The 26,848-nt window shown below is 35.5% G+C and overlaps 2 protein-coding genes across 2 annotated transcripts in view; both read left to right on the forward strand.

Annotated features, from left to right (window-relative positions):
* The window catches only part of LOC127720755 (sushi, von Willebrand factor type A, EGF and pentraxin domain-containing protein 1-like), an 86,411-nt gene that overhangs the window by 28,121 nt on the left and 31,442 nt on the right, over window positions 1-26,848 (forward strand). The window contains exons 16-28 of the mRNA XM_052227509.1: window positions 75-257; window positions 1,904-2,086; window positions 3,728-3,910; window positions 4,643-4,825; window positions 5,559-5,741; window positions 6,471-6,653; window positions 7,386-7,565; window positions 9,212-9,391; window positions 10,122-10,304; window positions 11,953-12,132; window positions 13,779-13,958; window positions 14,689-14,871; window positions 26,294-26,476. Of these exons, the coding sequence (XP_052083469.1) occupies window positions 75-257; window positions 1,904-2,086; window positions 3,728-3,910; window positions 4,643-4,825; window positions 5,559-5,741; window positions 6,471-6,653; window positions 7,386-7,565; window positions 9,212-9,391; window positions 10,122-10,304; window positions 11,953-12,132; window positions 13,779-13,958; window positions 14,689-14,871; window positions 26,294-26,476 (2,367 nt within the window). The remainder of the gene's footprint in view (window positions 1-74; window positions 258-1,903; window positions 2,087-3,727; window positions 3,911-4,642; window positions 4,826-5,558; window positions 5,742-6,470; window positions 6,654-7,385; window positions 7,566-9,211; window positions 9,392-10,121; window positions 10,305-11,952; window positions 12,133-13,778; window positions 13,959-14,688; window positions 14,872-26,293; window positions 26,477-26,848) is intronic.
* LOC127719418 (uncharacterized) lies at window positions 15,161-20,923 on the forward strand. Its single transcript, XM_052225521.1, has 2 exons — window positions 15,161-15,945; window positions 19,742-20,923. Exons 1-2 carry the CDS (start codon window positions 15,861-15,863, stop codon window positions 20,254-20,256), a joined length of 600 nt encoding a protein of 199 aa, XP_052081481.1. The 5' UTR covers window positions 15,161-15,860; the 3' UTR covers window positions 20,257-20,923.

The following is a 26,848-nucleotide window of genomic DNA, read 5'->3' on the forward strand; positions in this document are numbered from 1 at the left end:
TTAGTTACAATGTTGATATAGCAGTTGATAAAATATGAGATATCTAAATTATACAAATATTGCTTTTCTTTCAGTTACAAAATGTACAGCTCCTGGATTAAACGAATATACAATTACATCTACTAATACTGATGTTGTGCCAAGTACAGAAGTGACATACACATGTGAATTTGGTTACCAGTTACCAGCTGGAGATTTGGGAACCAGAAAATGTCAGCTTGGTGGTACATGGCCAGCACCTCCACCAGCATGTGAAGGTAAGAACTATTTACCACTCATCATCATTTGAAGGTTAGCAGTGGTTACCAGTGTTCTGTGTTCTAGCACCTGGTCAACAAGACCCACCAGCATGTAAAAATATGCCCTGGTCAGCAGTGTTTAATGCATAAGCAAATCTCAAAACAGATTTGTTTTGTGGTATATGAGAAGGAAACCAATTTGGAAAATCGTCAGTTTTACTGTTTAAATATCTGAAAACAGAATTGTTGAGTGATTGATTGATTGAAGTTTAACGCCATTTTCAGCACTATTTTGTGGCATTCAGTTTTTTTTTATGGGGGAAGCGGGAATGCCTGGAGAGAACCATTGACCTTCGGTAGGAAAACTGACAATTCTGGTCAGTTTAGATTGGAATCAAGCACACTTGCCATGTGCGAGATTGGAACTCACAACCTCAGTGTTGACAGTCATGTGATACAGTAGTTTGACTTCTTAGACCACTGGGCCACTTATGCCCCTATATTGTTGAGTAAACATTCCTACCATATTATCCAAAAAGTATGTAAATATAAAATTAAATGCAGTCCATTTGAACTCCTTTTAATATAGGAAGCCAGTTTAACTGATTTATTGTAGGGATATAGTAAGTTAGTATTGGCTCATAGTTAACAGTTTTAATTTTTTGCCTTAAAAAGAAGTGTGGCAAATGCAAAGTACATCTTTTGATATCTACATAATACAAATGTTGCATGATCTCCTTTTCTTTTAGTCACAAAGTGTACAGCTCCAGGATTAAACGAATTTGCAATTACATCAGCTAATACTGATGTTGTGCCAAGTACAGAAGTGACATACACATGTGAATTTGGTTACCAGTTACCAGCTGGAGATTTGGGAACCAGAATATGTCAGCTGGGTGGTACATGGCCAGCACCTCCACCAGCATGTGAAGGTAAGAACTGTTTACCCCACATCATCGTTTGAAGGTAAACAGTGGTTACCAGTTTTCTGTGTTCTAGCACCTGGTCTACAAAACCCACCAGCATTTAAGAATAAGCCTTGGTCAGCAGTGTTTAATGCATAAGCAAATCTCAAAACAGATTTGTTTTGTGGTATATGGGAATGAAATCCATTTGGAAAATTGTCAGTTTTACAGTTCAAATATCTGAAAACAGAATTGTTGAGTGATTGATTGATTGAAGTTTAATGCCACTTTCAGCGCTATTTTGTGGCATTCAGTTTTTATTGTTGGAGGAAGCAGGAATGCTTGGGAAGAACCATTGATCTTTGGTAGGAAAACTGACAATCATGGTCAGTTTAGATTGGAATCAAGCACACCTGCAATGTGCCAGATTGGCACTCACACCCTCAGTGTTGACAGTCATGTGATACAGTAGCTTGACTACAAAGACCACTGGGCCTCTTAGGACCCTAAATTGTTGAATATAAAAATTCTTAGCATATGATCCAAAAAGTATTGAAATATTAATTAAATGCAGTGCATTTAAAATCCTTCTAACATAGGACGCCATGTTAACTGATTTCTTGTAGTTATATAGTAAGTTAGTATTGGCTCATAGTTAACAGTTTTAATTGTTTGCCTTAAAAAGGAGTGTGGCAAATGCAAAATACATCTTTTAATATCTACATAATACAAATATTGCATGATCTCCTTTTCTTTTAGTCACAAAGTGTACAGCTCCTGGATTAAACGAATTTACAATTACATCCACTAATACTGATGTTGTGCCAAGTACAGAAGTGACATACACATGTGAATTCGGTTACCAGTTACCAGCTGGAGATTTGGGAACCAGAATATGTCAGCTTGGTGGTACATGGCCAGCACCTCCACCAGCATGTGAAGGTAAGAACTGTTTACCCCACATCATCATTTGAAGGTAAACAGTGGTTACCAGTTTCTGTGTTCTAGCACGTGGTCAACAAAACTCACCAGCATTTAGGAATAAGCCTTGGTCAGCAGTGTTTAATGCATAAGCAAATCTCAAAACAGATTTGTTTTGTGGTATATGGGAAGGAAATCCATTTGGAAAATTGTCAGTTTTACAGTTCAAATATCTGAAAACAGAATTGTTGAGTGATTGATTGAAGTTTAATGCCACTTTCAGCACTATTTTGTGGCATTCAGTTTTTATTGTTGGAGGAAGCGGGAATGCTTGGGGAGAACCATTGATCTTTGGTAGGAAAACTGACAATCCTGGTTAGTTTAGATTGGAATCAAGCACACCTGCAATGTGTGAGATTGGCACTCACACCCTCATTGTTGACAGTGATGTGATACAGTAGCTTGACTACAAAGACCCCGGGGCCTCTTCGGACCCTTAATTGTTGAATTTAAAAATTTGTAGCTTATGATCCTAAAAGTATGTAAATATTAATTAAATGCAGTGCATTTAAAATCCTTCTAACAGAGGACGCAATGTTAACTGATTTATTGTAGTTATAAAGTAAGTTAGTATTGGCTCATAGTTAACAGTTTTAATTTTTTTCCTTAAAAAGAAGTGTGACAAATGCAAAATACATCTTTTAATATCTACATAATACAAATGTTGCATGATCTCCTTTTCTTTTAGTCACAAAGTGTAAAGCTCCTGGATTAAACGAATTTACAATTACATCCACTAATACTGATGTTGTGCCAAGTACAGAAGTGACATACACATGTGAATTTGGTTACCAGTTACCAGCTGGAGATTTGGGAACGAGAATATGTCAGCTTGGTGGTACATGGCCAGCACCTGCACCAGCATGTGAAGGTAAGATCTATTTACCACTCATCATCGTTTGAAGGTTAACAGTGGTTACCAGTGTTCTGTGTTCTAGCACCTGGTCAACAAAACCCACCAGCATTTAAGAATAAGCCTTCGTCAGCAGTGTTTAATTCATAAGCAAATCTCAAAACAGATTTGTTTTGTGGTATATGGGAAGGAAATCCATTTGGAAAATTGTCAAGTTTTAAAGTCCAAATATCTGAAAACAGAATTGTTGAGTGATTGATTGATTGAAGTTTTATGCCACTTTCAGCGCTATTTTGTGGCTTTCAGTTTTTATTGTTGGAGGAAGCATGAATGCTTGGGGAGAACCATTGATCTTCGGTAGGAAAACTGACAATCCTGGTCAGTTTAGATTGGAATCAAGCACACCTGCCATGTGCGAGATTGGCACTCACACCCTCAGTGTTGACAGTCATGTGATACATTAGCTTGACTACAAAGACCACTGGGCCTCTTAGGACCCTAAATTGTTGAATTTAAAAATTCTTAGCATATGATCCAAAAATATTCAAATATTAATTAAATGCAGTGCATTTAAAATCCTTCTAACAAAGGATGCCTTGTTAACTGATTTATTGTATTATGTAGTAAGTTAGTATTGGCTCATAGTTAACAGTTTTAATTTTTTGCCTTAAAAAGGAGTGTGGCAAATGCAAAATACATCTTTTAATATCTACATAATACAAATGTTGCATGATCTGTTTTTCTTTTAGTCACAAAGTGTACAGCTCCAGGATTAAACGAATATACAATTACATCCACTAATACTGATGTTGTGCCAAGTACAGAAGTGACATACACATGTGAATTTGGTTACCAGTTACCAGCTGGAGATTTGGGAACCAGAATATGTCAGCTTGGTGGTACATGGCCAGCACCTCCACCAGCATGTGAAGGTAAGAACTGTTTACCCCACATCATCGTTTGAAGGTAAACAGTGGTTACCAGTGTTCTGTGTTCTAGCACCTGGTCAACAAAATCCACCAGCATTTAAGAATGAGCCTTGGTCAGCAGTGTTTAATGCAAATGCAAATCTCAAAACAGATTTGTTTTGTGGTATATGGGAAGGAAATCCATTTGGAAAATTGTCAGTTTTACAGTTCAAATATCTGAAAACAGAATTGTTGAGTGATTGATTGATTGAAGTTTAATGCCACTTTCAGCGCTATTTTGTGGCATTCAGTTTTTATTGTTGGAGGAAGCAGGAATGCTTGGGAAGAACCATTGATCTTTGGTAGGAAAACTGACAATCATGGTCAGTTTAGATTGGAATCAAGCACACCTGCAATGTGCCAGATTGGCACTCACACCCTCAGTGTTGACAGTCATGTGATACAGTAGCTTGACTACAAAGACCACTGGGCCTCTTAGGACCCTAAATTGTTGAATATAAAAATTCTTAGCATATGATCCAAAAAGTATTGAAATATTAATTAAATGCAGTGCATTTAAAATCCTTCTAACATAGGACGCCATGTTAACTGATTTCTTGTAGTTATATAGTAAGTTAGTATTGGCTCATAGTTAACAGTTTTAATTGTTTGCCTTAAAAAGGAGTGTGGCAAATGCAAAATACATCTTTTAATATCTACATAATACAAATGTTGCATGATCTCCTTTTCTTTTAGTCACAAAGTGTACAGCTCCTGGATTAAACGAATTTACAATTACATCCACTAATACTGATGTTGTGCCAAGTACAGAAGTGACATACACATGTGAATTCGGTTACCAGTTACCAGCTGGAGATTTGGGAACCAGAATATGTCAGCTTGGTGGTACATGGCCAGCACCTCCACCAGCATGTGAAGGTAAGAACTGTTTACCCCACATCATCATTTGAAGGTAAGCAGTGGTTACCAGTGTTCTGTGTTCTAGCACCTGGTCAACAAAATCCACCAGCATTTAAGAATGAGCCTTGGTCAGCTGTGTTTAATGCAAATGCAAATCTCAAAACAGATTTGTTTTGTGGTATAAGGGAAGGAAATCCATTTGGAAAATTGTCAGTTTTACAGTTCAAATATCTGAAAACAGAACTGTTGAGTGATTGATTGATTGAAGTTTAATGCCACTTTCAGCGCTATTTTGTGGTATTCAGTTTTTATTGTTGGAGGGAGCAGGAATGCTTGGGAAGAACCATTGATCTTTGGTAGGAAAACTGACAATCCTGGTCAGTTTAGATTGGAATCAAGCACACCTGCAATGTGCCAGATTAGCACTCACACCCTCAGTGTTGACAGTCATGTGATACAGTAGCTTGACTACAAAGACCACTGGGCCTCTTAGGACCCTAAATTGTTGAATTTAAAAATTCTTAGCATATGATCCAAAAAGTATTGAAATATTAATTAAATGCAGTGCATTTAAAATCCTTCTAACATAGGACGCCATGTTAACTGATTTCTTGTAGTTATATAGTAAGTTAGTATTGGCTCATAGTTAACAGTTTTAATTGTTTGCCTTAAAAAGGAGTGTGGCAAAAGCAAAATACATCTTTTAATATCTACATAATACAAATGTTGCATGATCTCCTTTTTTTTTTAGTCACAAAGTGTAAAGCTCCTGGATTAAACGAATTTACAATTACATCCACTAATACTGATGTTGTGCCAAGTACAGAAGTGACATACACATGTGAATTCGGTTACCAGTTACCAGCTGGAGATTTGGGAACCAGAATATGTCAGCTTGGTGGTACATGGCCAGCACCTCCACCAGCATGTGAAGGTAAGAACTGTTTACCCCACATCATCGTTTGAAGGTAAGCAGTGGTTACCAATGTTCTGTGTTCTAGCACCTGGTCAACAAAACTCACCAGCATTTAGGAATAAGCCTTGGTCAGCAGTGTTTAATGCATAAGCAAATCTCAAAACAGATTTGTTTTGTGGTATATGGGAAGGAAATCCATTTGGAAAATTGTCAGTTTTACAGTTCAAATATCTGAAAACAGAATTGTTGAGTGATTGATTGAAGTTTAATGCCACTTTCAGCACTATTTTGTGGCATTCAGTTTTTATTGTTGGAGGAAGCGGGAATGCTTGGGGAGAACCATTGATCTTCGGTAGGAAAACTGACAATCCTGGTCAGTTTAGATTGGAATCAAGCACACCTGCAATGTGTGAGATTGGCACTCACACCCTCATTGTTGACAGTGATGTGATACAGTAGCTTGACTACAAAGACCCCGGGGCCTCTTCGGACCCTTAATTGTTGAATTTAAAAATTTGTAGCTTATGATCCAAAAAGTATGTAAATATAAAATTAAATGCAGTGCATTTAAAATCCTTCTAACAGAGGACGCAATGTTAACTGATTTATTGTAGTTATAAAGTAAGGTAGTATTGGCTCATAGTTAACAGTTTTAATTTTTTGCCTTAAAAAGAAGTGTGACAAATGCAAAATACATCTTTTAATATCTACATAATACAAATGTTGCATGATCTCCTTTTCTTTTAGTCACAAAGTGTACAGCTCCTGGATTAAACGAATTTACAATTACATCCACTAATACTGATGTTGCGCCAAGTACAGAAGTGACATACACATGTGAATTTGGTTACCAGTTACCAGCTGGAGATTTGGGAACCAGAATATGTCAGCTTGGTGGTACATGGCCAGCACCTCCACCAGCATGTGAAGGTAAGAACTGTTTACCCCACATCATCATTTGAAGGTAAACAGTGGTTACCAGTGTTCTGTGTTCTAGCACCTGGTCAACAAAACTCACCAGCATTTAAGAATAAGCCTTGGTCAGCAGTGTTTAATGCATGAGCAAGTCTCAAAACAGATTTGTTTTGTGGTATATGGGAAGGAAATCAATTTGGAAAATTGTCAAGTTTTAAAGTCCAAATATCTGAAAACAGAATTGTTGAGTGATTGATAGATTGAAGTTTAATGCCACTTTCAGCGCTATTTTGTGGCATTCAGTTTTTATTGTTGGAGGAAGCATGAATGCTTGGGGAGAACCATTGATCTTTGGTAGGAAAACTGACAATCCTGGTCAGTTAAGATTGGAATCAAGCACACCTGCCATGTGCGAGATTGGCACTCACACCGTCAGTGTTGACAGTCATGTGATACATTAGCTTGACTACAAAGACCACTGGGCCTCTTAGAACCCTAAATTGTTGAATTTAAAAACTCATAGCATATGATCCAAAAAGTATTTGAATATTATTAAATGCAGTGCATTTAAAATCCTTCTAACATAGGACGCCATGTTAACTGATATCTTGTAGTTATAAAGTAAGTTAGTATTGGCTCATAGTTTACAGTTTTAATTGTTTGCCTTAAAAAGGAGTGTGGCAAATGCAAAATACATCTTTTAATATCTGCATAATACAAATGTTGCATGATCTCCTTTTCTTTTAGTCACAAAGTGTACAGCTCCTAGATTAAACGAATTTACAATTACATCCACTAATACTGATGTTGTGCCAAGTACAGAAGTGACATACACATGTGAATTTGGTTACCAGTTACCAGCTGGAGATTTGGGAACCAGAATATGTCAGCTTGGTGGTACATGGCCAGCACCACCAGCATGTGAAGGTAAGAACTGTTTACCCCACATAATCGCTTGAAGGTAAGCAGTGGTTACCAGTGTTCTGTCTTCTAGCACCTGGTCAACAAAACCCACCAGCATGTAAAAATATGCCCTGGTCAGCAGTGTTTAATGCATAAGCAAATCTCAAAACAGATTTGTTTTGTGGAATATGGGAAGGAAATCAATTTGGACAATTGTCAGTTTACTGTTCAAATATCTGAAAACAGAATTGTTGAGTGATTAATTGATTGAAGTTTAATGCCACTTTGAGCACTATTTTGTGGCATTCAGTTTTTATTGATGGAGGGAGCGGGAATGCCTTGAGAGAACCATTGACCTTTGGTACGAAAACTGACAATTCTGGTCAGTTTAGATTGAAATCAAGCGCACTTGACATATGTGAGATTGGAACTCACAACCTCAGTCTTGACAGTCATGTGATACAGTAGTTTGACTTCTAAGACCACTGGGCCACTTATGCCCTTATATCGTGGAGTAAAAATTCCTAACATATCCAAAAAGTATGTAAATATAAAATTGAATGCAGTGCATTTGAAATCCTTCTAATATAAAAAGCCAGTTTAACTGATTTATTGTATGAATATAGTAAGTTAGTAGTGGCTCATAGTTTACAGTTTATTATTATTTTTGCCTTAAAAAGGAGTGTGGCAAATGCAAAATACATCTTTTAATATCTACATATTACAAAAGTTGCATGATCTCCTTTTCTTTTAGTCACAAAGTGTTCAGCTCCTGGATTAAACGAATTTACAATTACATCCACTAATACTGATGTTGTGCCAAGTACAGAAGTGACATACACATGTGAATTCGGTTACCAGTTACCAGCTGGAGATTTGGGAACCAGAATATGTCAGCTTGGTGGTACATGGCCAGCACCTCCACCAGCATGTGAAGGTAAGAACTATTTACCCCACATAATCGATTGAAGGTAAGCAGTGGTTACCAGTGTTCTGTGTTCTAGCACCTGGTCAACAAAACCCACCAGCATGTAAAAATATGCCCTGGTCAGCAGTGTTTAATGCATAAGCAAATCTCAAAACAGATTTGTTTTGTGGAATATGGGAAGGAAATCAATTTGGACAATTGTCAGTTTACTGTTCAAATATCTGAAAACAGAATTGTTGAGTGATTAATTGATTGAAATTTAATGCCACTTTCAGCACTATTTTGTGGCATTCAGTTTTTATTGATGCAGGAAGCGGGAATGCCTTGAGAGAACCATTGACCTTTGGTAGGAAAACTGACAATTCTGGTCAGTTTAGATTGAAATCAAGCGCATTTGACATATGCGAGATTGGAACTCACAACCTCAGTCTTGACAGTCATGTGATACAGTAGTTTGACTTCGAAGACCACTGGGCCACTTATGCCCCTATATTGTTGAGTAAAAATTCCTAACATATTATCCAAAAAGTATGTAAATATAAAATTGAATGCAGTGCATTTGAAATCCTTCTAATATAAAAAGCCAGTTTAACTGATTTATTGTATGGATATAGTAAGTTAGTAGTGGCTCATAGTTTACAGTTTATTATTATTTTTGCCTTAAAAAGGAGTGTGGCAAATTCAAAATACATCTTTTAATATCTACATATTACAAATGTTGCATGATCTCCTTTTCTTTTAGTCACAAAGTGTTCAGCTCCTGGATTAAACGAATTTACAATTACATCCACTAATACTGATGTTGTGCCAAGTACAGAAGTGACATACACATGTGAATTTGGTTACCAGTTACCAGCTGGAGATTTGGGAACCAGAATATGTCAGCTTGGTGGTACATGGCCAGCACCACCAGCATGTGAAGGTAAGAACTGTTTACCCCACATAATCGCTTGAAGGTAAGCAGTGGTTACCAGTGTTCTGTGTTCTAGCACCTGGTCAACAAAACCCACCAGCATGTAAAAATATGCCCTGGTCAGCAGTGTTTAATGCATAAGCAAATCTCAAAACAGATTTGTTTTGTGGAATATGGGAAGGAAATCAATTTGGACAATTGTCAGTTTACTGTTCAAATATCTGAAAACAGAATTGTTGAGTGATTCATTGATTGAAGTTTAATGCCACTTTGAGCACTATTTTGTGGCATTCAGTTTTTATTGATGGAGGGAGCGAGAATGCCTTGAGAGAACCATTGACCTTTGGTACGAAAACTGACAATTCTGGTCAGTTTAGATTGAAATCAAGCGCACTTGACATATGCGAGATTGGAACTCACAACCTCAGTCTTGACAGTCATGTGATACAGTAGTTTGACTTCTAAGACCACTGGGCCACTTATGCCCTTATATCGAGGAGTAAAAATTCCTAACATATCCAAAAAGTATGTAAATATAAAATTGAATGCAGTGCATTTGAAATCCTTCTAATATAAAAAGCCAGTTTAACTGATTTATTGTATGAATATAGTAAGTTAGTAGTGGCTCATAGTTTACAGTTTATTATTATTTTTGCCTTAAAAAGGAGTGTGGCAAATGCAAAATACATCTTTTAATATCTACATATTACAAATGTTGCATGATCTCCTTTTCTTTTAGTCACAAAGTGTTCAGCTCCTGGATTAAACGAATTTACAATTACATCCACTAATACTGATGTTGTGCCAAGTACAGAAGTGACATACACATGTGAATTTGGTTACCAGTTACCAGCTGGAGATTTGGGAACCAGAATATGTCAGCTTGGTGGTACATGGCCAGCACCTCCACCAGCATGTGAAGGTAAGAACTATTTACCCCACATAATCGATTGAAGGTAAGCAGTGGTTACCAGTGTTCTGTGTTCTAGCACCTGGTCAACAAAACCCACCAGCATGTAAAAATATGCCCTGGTCAGCAGTGTTTAATGCATAAGCAAATCTCAAAACAGATTTGTTTTGTGGAATATGGGAAGGAAATCAATTTGGACAATTGTCAGTTTACTGTTCAAATATCTGAAAACAGAATTGTTGAGTGATTAATTGATTGAAATTTAATGCCACTTTCAGCACTATTTTGTGGCATTCAGTTTTTATTGATGCAGGAAGCGGGAATGCCTTGAGAGAACCATTGACCTTTGGTAGGAAAACTGACAATTCTGGTCAGTTTAGATTGAAATCAAGCGCATTTGACATATGCGAGATTGGAACTCACAACCTCAGTCTTGACAGTCATGTGATACAGTAGTTTGACTTCAAAGACCACTGGGCCACTTATGCCCCTATATTGTTGAGTAAAAATTCCTAACATATTATCCAAAAAGTATGTAAATATAAAATTGAATGCAGTGCATTTGAAATCCTTCTAATATAAAAAGCCAGTTTAACTGATTTATTGTATGGATATAGTAAGTTAGTAGTGGCTCATAGTTTACAGTTTATTATTATTTTTGCCTTAAAAAGGAGTGTGGCAAATGCAAAATACATCTTTTAATATCTACATATTACAAATGTTGCATGATCTCCTTTTCTTTTAGTCACAAAGTGTTCAGCTCCTGGATTAAACGAATTTACAATTACATCCACTAATACTGATGTTGTGCCAAGTACAGAAGTGACATACACATGTGAATTCGGTTACCAGTTACCAGCTGGAGATTTGGGAACCAGAATATGTCAGCTTGGTGGTACATGGCCAGCACCTCCACCAGCATGTGAAGGTAAGAACTGTTTACCCCACATCATCATTTGAAGGTAAACAGTGGTTACCAGTGTTCTGTGTTCTAGCACCTGGTCAACAAAACTCACCAGCATTTAAGAATAAGCCTTGGTCAGCAGTGTTTAATGCATGAGCAAGTCTCAAAACAGATTTGTTTTGTGGTATATGGGAAGGAAATCAATTTGGAAAATTGTCAAGTTTTAAGGTCCAAATATCTGAAAACAGAATTGTTGAGTGATTGATAGATTGAAGTTTAATGCCACTTTCAGCGCTATTTTGTGGCATTCAGTTTTTATTGTTGGAGGAAGCATGAATGCTTGGGGAGAACCATTGATCTTTGGTAGGAAAACTGACAATCCTGGTCAGTTAAGATTGGAATCAAGCACACCTGCCATGTGCGAGATTGGCACTCACACTGTCAGTGTTGACAGTCATGTGATACATTAGCTTGACTACAAAGACCACTGGGCCTCTTAGAACCCTAAATTGTTGAATTTAAAAACTCATAGCATATGATCCAAAAAGTATTTGAATATTATTAAATGCAGTGCATTTAAAATCCTTCTAACATAGGACGCCATGTTAACTGATATCTTGTAGTTATAAAGTAAGTTAGTATTGGCTCATAGTTTACAGTTTTAATTGTTTGCCTTAAAAAGGAGTGTGGCAAATGCAAAATACATCTTTTAATATCTGCATAATACAAATGTTGCATGATCTCCTTTTCTTTTAGTCACAAAGTGTACAGCTCCTAGATTAAACGAATTTACAATTACATCCACTAATACTGATGTTGTGCCAAGTACAGAAGTGACATACACATGTGAATTTGGTTACCAGTTACCAGCTGGAGATTTGGGAACCAGAATATGTCAGCTTGGTGGTACATGGCCAGCACCACCAGCATGTGAAGGTAAGAACTGTTTACCCCACATAATCGCTTGAAGGTAAGCAGTGGTTACCAGTGTTCTGTCTTCTAGCACCTGGTCAACAAAACCCACCAGCATGTAAAAATATGCCCTGGTCAGCAGTGTTTAATGCATAAGCAAATCTCAAAACAGATTTGTTTTGTGGAATATGGGAAGGAAATCAATTTGGACAATTGTCAGTTTACTGTTCAAATATCTGAAAACAGAATTGTTGAGTGATTAATTGATTGAAGTTTAATGCCACTTTGAGCACTATTTTGTGGCATTCAGTTTTTATTGATGGAGGGAGCGGGAATGCCTTGAGAGAACCATTGACCTTTGGTACGAAAACTGACAATTCTGGTCAGTTTAGATTGAAATCAAGCGCACTTGACATATGTGAGATTGGAACTCACAACCTCAGTCTTGACAGTCATGTGATACAGTAGTTTGACTTCTAAGACCACTGGGCCACTTATGCCCTTATATCGTGGAGTAAAAATTCCTAACATATCCAAAAAGTATGTAAATATAAAATTGAATGCAGTGCATTTGAAATCCTTCTAATATAAAAAGCCAGTTTAACTGATTTATTGTATGAATATAGTAAGTTAGTAGTGGCTCATAGTTTACAGTTTATTATTATTTTTGCCTTAAAAAGGAGTGTGGCAAATGCAAAATACATCTTTTAATATCTACATATTACAAAAGTTGCATGATCTCCTTTTCTTTTAGTCACAAAGTGTTCAGCTCCTGGATTAAACGAATTTACAATTACATCCACTAATACTGATGTTGTGCCAAGTACAGAAGTGACATACACATGTGAATTTGGTTACCAGTTACCAGCTGGAGATTTGGGAACCAGAATATGTCAGCTTGGTGGTACATGGCCAGCACCTCCACCAGCATGTGAAGGTAAGAACTATTTACCCCACATAATCGATTGAAGGTAAGCAGTGGTTACCAGTGTTCTGTGTTCTAGCACCTGGTCAACAAAACCCACCAGCATGTAAAAATATGCCCTGGTCAGCAGTGTTTAATGCATAAGCAAATCTCAAAACAGATTTGTTTTGTGGAATATGGGAAGGAAATCAATTTGGACAATTGTCAGTTTACTGTTCAAATATCTGAAAACAGAATTGTTGAGTGATTAATTGATTGAAATTTAATGCCACTTTCAGCACTATTTTGTGGCATTCAGTTTTTATTGATGCAGGAAGCGGGAATGCCTTGAGAGAACCATTGACCTTTGGTAGGAAAACTGACAATTCTGGTCAGTTTAGATTGAAATCAAGCGCATTTGACATATGCGAGATTGGAACTCACAACCTCAGTCTTGACAGTCATGTGATACAGTAGTTTGACTTCGAAGACCACTGGGCCACTTATGCCCCTATATTGTTGAGTAAAAATTCCTAACATATTATCCAAAAAGTATGTAAATATAAAATTGAATGCAGTGCATTTGAAATCCTTCTAATATAAAAAGCCAGTTTAACTGATTTATTGTATGGATATAGTAAGTTAGTAGTGGCTCATAGTTTACAGTTTATTATTATTTTTGCCTTAAAAAGGAGTGTGGCAAATTCAAAATACATCTTTTAATATCTACATATTACAAATGTTGCATGATCTCCTTTTCTTTTAGTCACAAAGTGTTCAGCTCCTGGATTAAACGAATTTACAATTACATCCACTAATACTGATGTTGTGCCAAGTACAGAAGTGACATACACATGTGAATTTGGTTACCAGTTACCAGCTGGAGATTTGGGAACCAGAATATGTCAGCTTGGTGGTACATGGCCAGCACCACCAGCATGTGAAGGTAAGAACTGTTTACCCCACATAATCGCTTGAAGGTAAGCAGTGGTTACCAGTGTTCTGTGTTCTAGCACCTGGTCAACAAAACCCACCAGCATGTAAAAATATGCCCTGGTCAGCAGTGTTTAATGCATAAGCAAATCTCAAAACAGATTTGTTTTGTGGAATATGGGAAGGAAATCAATTTGGACAATTGTCAGTTTACTGTTCAAATATCTGAAAACAGAATTGTTGAGTGATTAATTGATTGAAGTTTAATGCCACTTTGAGCACTATTTTGTGGCATTCAGTTTTTATTGATGGAGGGAGCGAGAATGCCTTGAGAGAACCATTGACCTTTGGTACGAAAACTGACAATTCTGGTCAGTTTAGATTGAAATCAAGCGCACTTGACATATGCGAGATTGGAACTCACAACCTCAGTCTTGACAGTCATGTGATACAGTAGTTTGACTTCTAAGACCACTGGGCCACTTATGCCCTTATATCGAGGAGTAAAAATTCCTAACATATCCAAAAAGTATGTAAATATAAAATTGAATGCAGTGCATTTGAAATCCTTCTAATATAAAAAGCCAGTTTAACTGATTTATTGTATGAATATAGTAAGTTAGTAGTGGCTCATAGTTTACAGTTTATTATTATTTTTGCCTTAAAAAGGAGTGTGGCAAATGCAAAATACATCTTTTAATATCTACATATTACAAATGTTGCATGATCTCCTTTTCTTTTAGTCACAAAGTGTTCAGCTCCTGGATTAAACGAATTTACAATTACATCCACTAATACTGATGTTGTGCCAAGTACAGAAGTGACATACACATGTGAATTTGGTTACCAGTTACCAGCTGGAGATTTGGGAACCAGAATATGTCAGCTTGGTGGTACATGGCCAGCACCTCCACCAGCATGTGAAGGTAAGAACTATTTACCCCACATAATCGATTGAAGGTAAGCAGTGGTTACCAGTGTTCTGTGTTCTAGCACCTGGTCAACAAAACCCACCAGCATGTAAAAATATGCCCTGGTCAGCAGTGTTTAATGCATAAGCAAATCTCAAAACAGATTTGTTTTGTGGAATATGGGAAGGAAATCAATTTGGACAATTGTCAGTTTACTGTTCAAATATCTGAAAACAGAATTGTTGAGTGATTAATTGATTGAAATTTAATGCCACTTTCAGCACTATTTTGTGGCATTCAGTTTTTAAAGGCAGTGCTTTAATGCCTTTCTAGTTGCCGTGTTAATATTTCTTTCCGCGATATCCAACTTATCTACGTGGGGGGTCATTTAGCTCCAAGTAGATCCGGAAAATGTTGATTCTCTCCTCTTCTTATTGTGGTATAAAATGTTTTTTGTCTCATTTCATTTACATTGGGAAATAGAGAAACGATCATTGTGTTTTGTTAGTTTTAAAAACTTTTGATATATTTGTATTTTACATTATAAGCAGTCAACCGATTGACAAACTAGAATTATTTGAATTCCGTGTGGAAAGAGCTCGGGTTAATTTCGAGTGTTTTCTGCAATCTAGATGTTTATAAATCATTTCAGTCGTTGATATAATAATTAAAGGTCGACTGAACATGAATTATATTATACAATTTAAAGCGCATTTCTGTTTATGCACGCGAACCCGTCTAACGTTATTGTTATTTCGCAGTTATATAAAGTAGCAAATTATCGTTCCTGAATAGGTGGCGCCGTGGTAGCCGATCCTGTACTTCAACTTCCGGTTTCTGCACTGTGCAACTATTACAGTTGCATTTTTAATTAACGATGCCAAGTACTTGTTGTTGTGTACCTGGATGTCATTTAAGAGGAGGACATGCATTTCCAAATGACTTAAAAAGAAGAAAAAGTTGGATCAACGCCATGGCCCATACGCAGATTGGACGAGAACACGATGAAATCGTGGAGTCCATCTCAATCAGCTGTTGCTTGCAAGGCACATTTTACTGAAAAAGACTACGTGCAGGAAACTATTCATGGTAAAACTCTATTTTCTTTTTAAAATATATAGTTATATATGTAATCGCCATGCGAATAAACCAAAGTCAGTTTACAACCGCAATTATCGTTTTAGAATAAAAGGGGGTGGTTAATTCAAGACGTCATAATTTTTTGGATTACGATTCAATGTGATCTGTTTGAGATTTTTTGGTGCTTGCTACAATTATAATGATTTCTTACAAGAGGTATATCATACTGAGAATTATTTTAGCAGTAATTATGCTTATGTAGTAATGACAGGAATGCATAAGCTATGCCTCATAGACTTTCTTGAAAAATATCAATGACAATGTTAACAGGAACAAAACAATGACATGCTCTCATCTATATTATAGTTATTTAGGTACAAACAATGTATGTTTGTTGCATACGTCTCTCATTGTTTGTCCTTTGGATTTACATAACATACATTTTGATGTACATTGAATCAGGCTAACATAGTTTTATCCAGATTGTAATGAATAAATCTAGTTCATATTTTGCCAGGTTACGAGTACAAAGGAATTATAGTTATCTCGTACCATTGTAACTCGTACCAATGTCAACTCGTACCACTAAACAAAAACTCGTTCCAATGCAAACTCGTACCACTGCTAACTTGTACCACGGTAAATTCATACCATTGTAAACTCGTACCCACTTATTTAAATGCATTCAAATGGTGTTTAACTGAATATATACTTTAATTTCACTCAATACCTCTTAAGTCTGTAAAATGTATATAATTTGAAATTACAATAACCAATTTGTAGCTAATTTTCCTTGTCTAATTGGATAGAGAAAACCGTGGCAGATTGGCTTTGTTGTCTCCCTTGAATAGACTCTTTTTTAAACTTTTACTGGCCAAAGACCACAATTAATGATCCCGCTTTTCGTTGTCCACGAATATAGTTCCTTTTAATTAGAGTGTATTTTTTCTTAATTTTTTTTCTTTCCCTTCCTCACTCATTTCTTAGATTTTTTTGGATGGAAATGAAAGAAGAGAGGTGAAATAAACTTTTGGATGTTGTATTTTAACTGATTTTGATATGGAAAGAGTAATTAGGCCAGGTGCAAAAAGGTGATATTTACAGTTTTCGGAACATCTCTTGACTTGTCCATAGGGGTATGGATGTGTATTGGCTAAATTTGTAAGATGCTGGGGAGCGATATTTCTGAATGTTTGATATATGTTTGGACTAGTACTGTACTTTACACACACAAAATATTTGACAAAAAGAACCGGAGCATTTTTTTTAATGAAACAAAACGTTATAAAGAACTAATAGAGAATTTAATTGTGGTCTGTGGCCTAAGAGGTGAAATTCAGGAAATATTGAATTTGTACTTTGACAACTTCCCTGAATGATCTATTGGTATTAATTTGTCAAACTACATGAGAATAAATGATTTCCACTTTTATTTGATAGAAATTTTGTAAAAAAGTGACATTTCAGCCTACATGCCCAAAATTGAACTTTTTCAGTTGTTTCAATATTTTTACAAAAGTAGCATGCTTACTTTCTCTCTCACAGGTTTTTCTGATTTTCTACTTGTGTTTGTGGTACCTAATGTAGATGTTTAACTCATTTTTGAACACTAAACATACAAAAAAAGTAGATAAAATCAGAATAAGAGTGCAAAATGTGCTGCTTTAATGGTCCTAGTCTAACGCTCAGTATGAAGCAAGTGAAAAATGAGGTTCTATGCACATACAAGTTGAATTCCTTTTAGCAGATTTCACTGAAACTGTATCAAAAGCACTTATTACTGGTTGTTTGACCTTGTCTGTTTCACAGACTACCTTTATTTTCTTTTGTTTGATAGCTAGTGGTTAAAATATTGGCCTTTTGAGGCTGAAATTTCATGCCGGTTTTAAAAAGTAAAGTAAATAACTTTGCATTAGATCATACTGTCTACATATATAGTTGAAAGTGACAGTCTTGGTACATCCAGGCTCCATGTTTTATCATATCTGAGCAAAGATTTGAGCAAAAAGAAGCATATCTTCATCTCCCATATCATTTATATGCTTTTTAATATGCAAATGTGGGGAACGACCTAAATTGACAACCTGTTTTTTTAAGCTTGACATTGCTGAAGACCATTTTATTCACATGTGTTATGCTATTTGAAACTTATATTTCCATTAAAAGTACATTTATAACATGTAAAAGGTTTTTTTATAACTTAGCAACTTCAGAAAATTGTGGTAAGTGAAAAATATTACATTTCATATAAGGCCTCACTTCATTTGAAAACCTCTATTTTTTGGCACAGGCCCATATGAAATTTACTTCTGGCCATTTTTTATAAGTCTGAAACATGAAGTATGCTATCTGTTGCTTTTAATAGGTAATTACTTATACATAGAGACATTAAAAAGTGTAAGTTTTGGTATATTTTGGTTTTTAGAAGCCCAAATTTGATAGTTGAAATTATTCTAATTCAACGCCACAATTCAGCACCCAAAGTTCAGATATAAAAAATGCCACAATTTTTATAATTGGTATCATATGGCTTTGAAACTTTGTAAACTGTTTCATAATACACTAAGCTTAAATCATACCAAGTTTTATTAGAATTGGTCAAGGTTTAGACCCCTAATAGGCCAAAGACCACAATTAATGATCCCGCTTTTCGTTGTCCACGAATATAGTTCCTTTTAATTAGAGTGTATTTTTTCTTAATTTTTTTTCTTTCCCTTCCTCACTCATTTCTTAGATTTTTTTGGATGGAAATGAAAGAAGAGAGGTGAAATAAACTTTTGGATGTTGTATTTTAACTGATTTTGATATGGAAAGAGTAATTAGGCCAGGTGCAAAAAGGTGATATTTACAGTTTTCGGAACATCTCTTGACTTGTCCATAGGGGTATGGATGTGTATTGGCTAAATTTGTAAGATGCTGGGGAGCGATATTTCTGAATGTTTGATATATGTTTGGACTAGTACTGTACTTTACACACACAAAATATTTGACAAAAAGAACCGGAGCATTTTTTTTAATGAAACAAAACGTTATAAAGAACTAATAGAGAATTTAATTGTGGTCTGTGGCCTACTGACAACTATTTGATTTAATTTTTAATCATTCCAAATCAGTAACATTGAATAGATTTGGGTATTTTTCTATTGTTTCTAAAAGGAATTTTATTTAATGAAAGAATTTATTGATTGTGTTTTAAAGGTTTAAAATTGTTTATGACCAACAGTTAGAAAGTATGAAATTTATTTTTATACAATATTCAGCACATTTCAGCAGAATATGACCATGCTTATATGATTATACAAGTTGATTAGTTAAAGATAAAAAAAACCAAGTTGATTAGTTAATAATCAACCAATAATCACACAATCAAAGGAATTTAATATATTTATTAGCATGGTAATTAAGAAATTACATTTGTATTTTTGTCTAAGTTTTCATTAAAATCTGGTATAAATTTCAAAGATATTTTAATTTTTTGTATAAAGCTTAAAAAAAAAATAATCATAAAACATTCGTATTTTTGTCTAAGTTTTCATTAAAATCTAGTATAAAATTCAAGTAATTCAACTTTTTTTATTTAGTTTACCAAAAAAAAAATCATAAAACTTTCGTATTTTTTAATATATTTTTAATGGTACGAGTTTGCAGTGGTACGAGTTCTGATTGGTACGACTTCCCAGTGGTACGAGTTTACGTTGGTACGAGTTTACAATGGTACGAGTTAACTTGCTTCTGTACAAAGTATGCATTGCTAATGGAAGTTCATTTAATTATCAAAAAACTAATGTTTTATAACCTTTTTCAGGGCACAAACCCACCATACAGAGACTTAAGTCTACTGCCAATCCCAGCCTATTTTCCTGGACCAAGCAAGAGACTGAATCGTCCGCAAAAAGAAAAATGAGGGCAGTTTCCTGTGAAAACAAAAGAACTAAACTTGATGAATATTGTAGTAGAAATCTAGAGGAAAGTTTTGATTGTAAAGTTGGTTTTCCTGAAGAAGTAATTCATACTGCAGACAGGATTTATGACTGTCCACCACCAACTGCCGAGCTAATGTTGAGCTTCACAGATGGAATTACGCAAACACCATCAATGCCTATATTTTCAGCAGAGAATTTTGAAATGAAGACACGTGACACAGCCATGCATTTTTATACCGGTTTAGAGTTGTATACTAAATTTTTATTTGTTTTGACCACACTTGGTCCAACAGCACATTGTTTGAGATACATATATTTTCAAATTGATAGGGTGTCATTTGAAAATCAGTTTTTTTATGACTTTTATGAAATTGATGCATTATACAACCAACTTTGAACTGTCTAGATTCTAGATTGAAACTAGTGTTAAGAATATTGTGTAAACATGGATTGTTTTTATGTCTAAACAGTGGCGTGAGGCTAACACTTGGCCATTTAGTGGTTTAGTCAGGTATTTTTCGCCATCCAACTTAGAATTAAAGTTTCCTACAACTTGGATTATTATTGACAGCACAGAATATCCCGTGATAAAACCTAAAGCTCCTAGAGCTCAGGCAACCTTTTCATCATATAAAAACAGAAACACTGAAAATACTTGTATGTTCGACACCTGGTGGTTTAGTCAACTATGTCTCTAATGCATATGTTGGTTGTACCAGTGACTGTGAAATAGTTGAAAGATGTAGAATAGTTCAATTATGTGATCCAGGTGACAGTGTGATGGCAGACAAAGGTTTAAATGTGCAAGATTTGTTTGCTCACTTTTTTCAAAAAAAGAAACAGAATTAGTTCCAAAACTCTTATACGGGATAGAAAAGTCTCCAATTAACACGTGCACATAGAGCTAATTATTGGACTTGGCAAAACATACAAAATTCTAAGAAATCCTATGAATGGAACTGAAACAAAACTTTCATCTGAAATAACATTTAGTTGTTTTCTGTTGTGTAATTTTAGAACTTGTATTGTGCCAAAGGATGCATAAATAAAAGTGACGCAATGAAGTTTGTTCTGATATATATATATAAATATTATTTACAATTACATGCACATGTAAATTGTAATGCATATAAAAATAAGGAGATGTGGTATGATATTCAGTGAGTTTATCGAACCAAAGTGCATAAGAAATGGGTTAAGCAGTTACAGGTGTTACTGTCACCATACAATCTCCAACAATTAGAAAAACTTGTACCGTGTAAATAATTTCAGAGATCTTACAACTAAGTTTTGTTGTCTCACCTTGACTTTGGTGAATTGTTTATATCTGTTGATGTAAATATAAAAAAGAAGATGTGGTATGATTGCCAATGAGACAACTCTCCACAAGAGACCAAATGACACAGAAATTAACAGCTATAGGTCACAGTACGGCCTTCAACAATGAGCAAAGCACATACCGCACAGTGAGCTATAAAAGGCCCCGAAATGACAATGTAAAACAATTCAAACAAGAAAACTAACGGCCTAATTTATGTACAAAATATGAACGAATAACAAATATGCAACACATAAACAAACGACAACCACTGAATTACAGGCTCCTGACTTGGGACAGGCACATACATGTACATACAGAATGTGGCGGGGTTAAACATGTTCGCGGGATCCCAACCCACCCCCTAACCTGGGACAGTGGTGTAACAGTACAATATAAGAGCGAACTATAAAAATCAGTTGAAAGAGGCTTAACTCATCAGATGGATAAATACAAATACAAGTGGACGTGGGCGGGTAGTTGTACATCCAAACAACAAAAAGACACTTAGTACAGATCTGAGTGTACTTGCATTTACTGACAGCTAGTTCAAAGCCACAAACTGATAAAAAAATCTTGCATCTAAGACTAAATTATCAATCAGTAAGCTCCCTTTAGAATTTTATAAATTTTAGATTTTACATTATTGAGTTATGGGGTTTTATTCATTAAAAAGGGGGGGATTTTCCAGTTTTTGGACAACAACTCAAAAATGCTTTAAGCAGTTTGCATGAAACTTTGGTGATTTATTTATAGCTATTGATGTAATCTCCCTATTGATTTTCATAAATTTCAAATATGACATTGAGAATAAATTGAACTTTATTTGTTTATAGTCTGGCAACAGATTTATTAAGTATTGCACAACAGCACAGTGTATTGCACAACAGCAAGAAATCTTTAACTGAATATAAATTCAATTCATATAACCGATTTCAAGTTCTTTGACTACATTTAATCAGAAACTATAATATGTCAAATATTTAATTACAATCCAAATTCAGACCTGTATCAAGCTTGAATATTGTGTCCATTTTTGCCTCAACTGTTCAGGGTTGGACCTCTGTGGGTGTATCCAGCTGCGCTCAGCGAATCAGTTTATTACTTAATTAAGAACTCCTTTTTGTCGAGCCTGCGACTTTTGTCGCAGAGAGCTCCACATAGGGATAGTGATCCGGCGGCGGCGTTAGCTAACTTCTTAAAAGCTTTATGTTTTAGAAGGTGGAAGGTCTGGATGCTTCATACTTTGTATATGGATGCCTCATGTTACGAAGTTTCCGTCAGTCACATGTCCAATGTCCTTGACCTCATTTTCATGGTTCAGTGACTACTTGAAAAAAAAGTTAAGATTTTTTGTAATGTTGAATTCTCTCTTATTATAAGTAATAGGATAACTATATTTGGTATGTGCATATCTTGCAAGGTCCTCATGCCCGTCAGACAGTTTTCACTTGACCTCGACCTCATTTCATGGATCAGTGAACAAGGTTAAGTTTTGGTGGTCAAGTCCATATCTCAGATACTATAAGCAATAGGTCTAGTATATTCGGTGTATGGAAGGACTGTAAGGTGTACATGTCCAACTGGCAGGTGTCATCTGATCTTGACCTCATTTTCATGGTTCAGTGGTTATAGTTAAGTTTTTGTGTTTTGGTCTGTTTTTCTTATACTGTATGCAATAGGTCTACTATATTTGGTGTATGGAATGATTGTAAGGTGTGCATGTCTAGCTGGCAGGTGTCATCTGACCTTGACCTCATTTTCACGGTTCAGTGGTCAAAGTTAAGTTTTTGAGTTTTGTCTTTTTTTCTAATACTATATGCAATAGTTCAACTATATTTGGTGTATGGAAATATTTTATGATCTATATGTCAGTCACGCAGGTTTTTTTTTTACCTTGACCTCATTTTCAAGGTTCATTGCTCAGTTTTAAGTTTTTGTGTTTTGGTCTGTTTTTCTTAAACTATAAGCAATAGGTCAACTATATTTGTTGTATGGAAGAATTGTTAGCTGTACATGCCTGCCTAGCATGGTTCATCTGACCTTGACCTCATTTTCTTGGTTCATTGGTCAATGTTTAGTTTACTTGGTTAATGTTAAGTTTATGTGACAGTTGTAATAAAGCTTTATATTTAGGACTATCAACATAATATCAATGATTAGTAAAGAAGGCGAGACATTTCAGCGTGTGCACTCTTGTTTCATTCATAAATTACTTTATACTTGGAAATATAATTTTGCTTGGAGTTATAGTTTCTAAAAAAAGTATTGTCATTGAAAGAGTTGACATGTTGCAATGTACATTTATTCTACATAGTTCTATGGTACCAAATCAAAAGTTTATATTAAAGAAAGAAGTCAAAGGTTTCCCATCATAGTTTAGTTACATACATTTTTTTTGTACCTGAGGTCGTTGAATACAGATCATTATATAAATAAGGAGATGTGTTATGATTGCCAATGAAACAACTATCATCCATACATTGTACTTACCAGTAACAAACCACATTTGCAAAGTTGAATAAAATACAGTTGATAACATTTACTTATTACTTAAAAGAAAATGCCAAACTATTTTAAACAGTATTTGACTATAAACATAGATAAAAAAGGTACTAACTGGACATAATGCACTAGTTCGTAAACAAGTGAGAACAATCGCCTTCATATAGTGCTCAGAATATGACATTCATAAAACTTGTTCAATATCATTAGAGAACTCTAAATCTGAAATACTGAAAGCCACCTCTGATAAGTACAATGTACTATGCAAGATAATGATATAACTGGACTAAAAATACACACAACCTGTAATTAACTGCCTTTACAGCGCTTTCGCGCTTTGATTATTGATGCAGGAAGCGGGAATGCCTTGAGAGAACCATTGACCTTTGGTAGGAAAACTGACAATTCTGGTCAGTTTAGATTGAAATCAAGCGCATTTGACATATGCGAGATTGGAACTCACAACCTCAGTCTTGACAGTCATGTGATACAGTAGTTTGACTTCAAAGACCACTGGGCCACTTATGCCCCTATATTGTTGAGTAAAAATTCCTAACATATTATCCAAAAAGTATGTAAATATAAAATTGAATGCAGTGCATTTGAAATCCTTCTAATATAAAAAGCCAGTTTAACTGATTTATTGTATGGATATAGTAAGTTAGTAGTGGCTCATAGTTTACAGTTTATTATTATTTTTGCCTTAAAAAGGAGTGTGGCAAATGCAAAATACATCTTTTAATATCTACATATTACAAATGTTGCATGATCTCCTTTTCTTTTAGTCACAAAGTGTTCAGCTCCTGGATTAAACGAATTTACAATTACATCCACTAATACTGATGTTGTGCCAAGTACAGAAGTGACATACACATGTGAATTTGGTTACCAGTTACCAGCTGGAGATTTGGGAACCAGAATATGTCAGCTTGGTGGTACATGGCCAGCACCTCCACCAGCATGTGAAGGTAAGAACTGTTTACCCCACATAATCGCTTGAAGGTAAGCAGTGGTTACCAGTGTTCTGTGTTCTAGCACCTGGTCAACAAAACCCACCAGCATGTAAAAATATGCCCTGGTCAGCAGTGTTTAATGCATAAGCAAATCTCAAAACAGATTTGTTTTGTGGAATATGGGAAGGAAATCAATTTGGACAATTGTCAGTTTACTGTTCAAATATCTGAAAACAGAATTGTTGAGTGATTAATTGATTGAAGTTTAATGCCACTTTCAGCACTATTTTGTGGCATTCAGTTTTTATTGATGGAGGAAGCGGGAATGCCTTGAGAGAACCATTGACCTTTGGTAGGAACACTGACAATTCTGGTCAGTTAGATTGAAATCAAGCGCACTTGACATATGCGAGATTGGAACTCACAACCTCAGTCTCAACAGTCATGTGATACAGTAGTTTGACTTCAAAACTTGGCCACTTATGCCTCTATATTGTTGAGTAAAAATTCCTAACATATTATCCAAAAAGTATGTAAATATAAAATTGAATGCAGTGCATTTGAAATCCTTCTAATATAAAAAGCCAGTTTAACTGATTTATTGTATGAATATAGTAAGTTAGTAGTGGCTCATAGTTTACAGTTTATTATTATTTTTGCCTTAAAAAGGAGTGTGGCAAATGCAAAATACATCTTTTAATATCTACATATTACAAATGTTGCATGATCTCTTTTTCTTTTAGTCACAAAGTGTACAGCTCCTGGATTAAACGAATATACAATTACATCCACTAATACTGATGTTGTGCCAAGTACAGAAGTGACATACACATGTGAATTTGGTTACCAGTTACCAGCTGGAGATTTGGGAACCAGAATATGTCAGCTTGGTGGTACATGGCCAGCACCTCCACCAGCATGTGGAGGTAAGAACTATTTACATCACAATATTGTTTGAAGGTAAACAGTGGTTACCAGTGTTCTGTGTTCTAGCACCTGGTCAACCAAATATACCAGCATTTAAGAATAAGCCTTGGTCAGCAGTGTTTAATGCAAATGCAAATCTCAATACAGATTTGTTTTGTGGTATATGGGAAGGAAATCAGTTTGGAAAATTGTCAGTTTTACAGTTCAAATATCTTAAAACAGAATTGTTTATTGATTGATTGATTGAAGTTTAATGCCATTTTCAGCGCTATTTTGTGGCATTCAGTTTTTATTGTTGGAGGAAGCAGGAATGCTTGGGGAGAACCATTGATCTTCGGTAGGAAAACTGACAATCCTGGTCAGTTTAGATTGGAATCAAGCACACCTGCCATGTGCGAGATTAGCACTCACACCCTCAGTGTTGACAGTCATGTGATACATTAGCTTGACTACAAAGACCACTGGGCCTCTTAGGACCCTAAATTGTTGAATTTAAAAATTCTTAGCATATGATCCAAAAAGTATGGAAATATTAATTAAATGCAGTGCATTTAAAATCCTTCTAAGAGAGGACCCCATGTTAACTGATTTCTTGTAGTTATAAAGTAAGTTAGTATTGGCTCATAGTTTACAGTTTTAATTTTTTGCCTTAAAAAGGAGTGTGGCAAATGCAAAATACATCTTTTAATATCTACATATTACAAATGTTGCATGATCTCTTTTTCTTTTAGTCACAAAGTGTACAGCTCCTGGATTAAACGAATATACAATTATATCCACTAATACTGATGTTGTGCCAAGTACAGAAGTGACATACACATGTGAATTTGGTTACCAGTTACCAGCTGGAGATTTGGGAACCAGAATATGTCAGCTTGGTGGTACATGGCCAGCACCTCCACCAGCATGTGAAGGTAAGAACTGTTTACCCCACATCATCGTTTGAAGGTAAACAGTGGTTACCAGTGTTCTGTGTTCTAGCACCTGGTCAACAAAACCCACCAGCATTTAAGAATAAGCCTTGGTCAGCAGTGTTTAATGCATAAGCAAATCTCAATACAAATTTGTTTTGTGGTATATGGGAAGGAAATCAATTTGGAAAATTGTCAGTTTTACAGTTCAAATATCTTAAAACAGAATTGTTGATTGATTGATTGATTGATTGATTGAAGTTTAATGCCACTTTCAGCGCTATTTCGTGGCATTCAGTTTTTATTGTTGGAGGAAGCGGGAATGCTTAGGGAGAACCATTGATCTTCTGTAGGAAAACTGACAATCCTGGTCAG

This window comes from Mytilus californianus, unplaced genomic scaffold (assembly GCF_021869535.1).
Source record: "Mytilus californianus isolate M0D057914Y unplaced genomic scaffold, xbMytCali1.0.p SCAF_11, whole genome shotgun sequence".
Classification (NCBI taxonomy): Eukaryota; Metazoa; Mollusca; class Bivalvia; order Mytilida; family Mytilidae; genus Mytilus; species Mytilus californianus.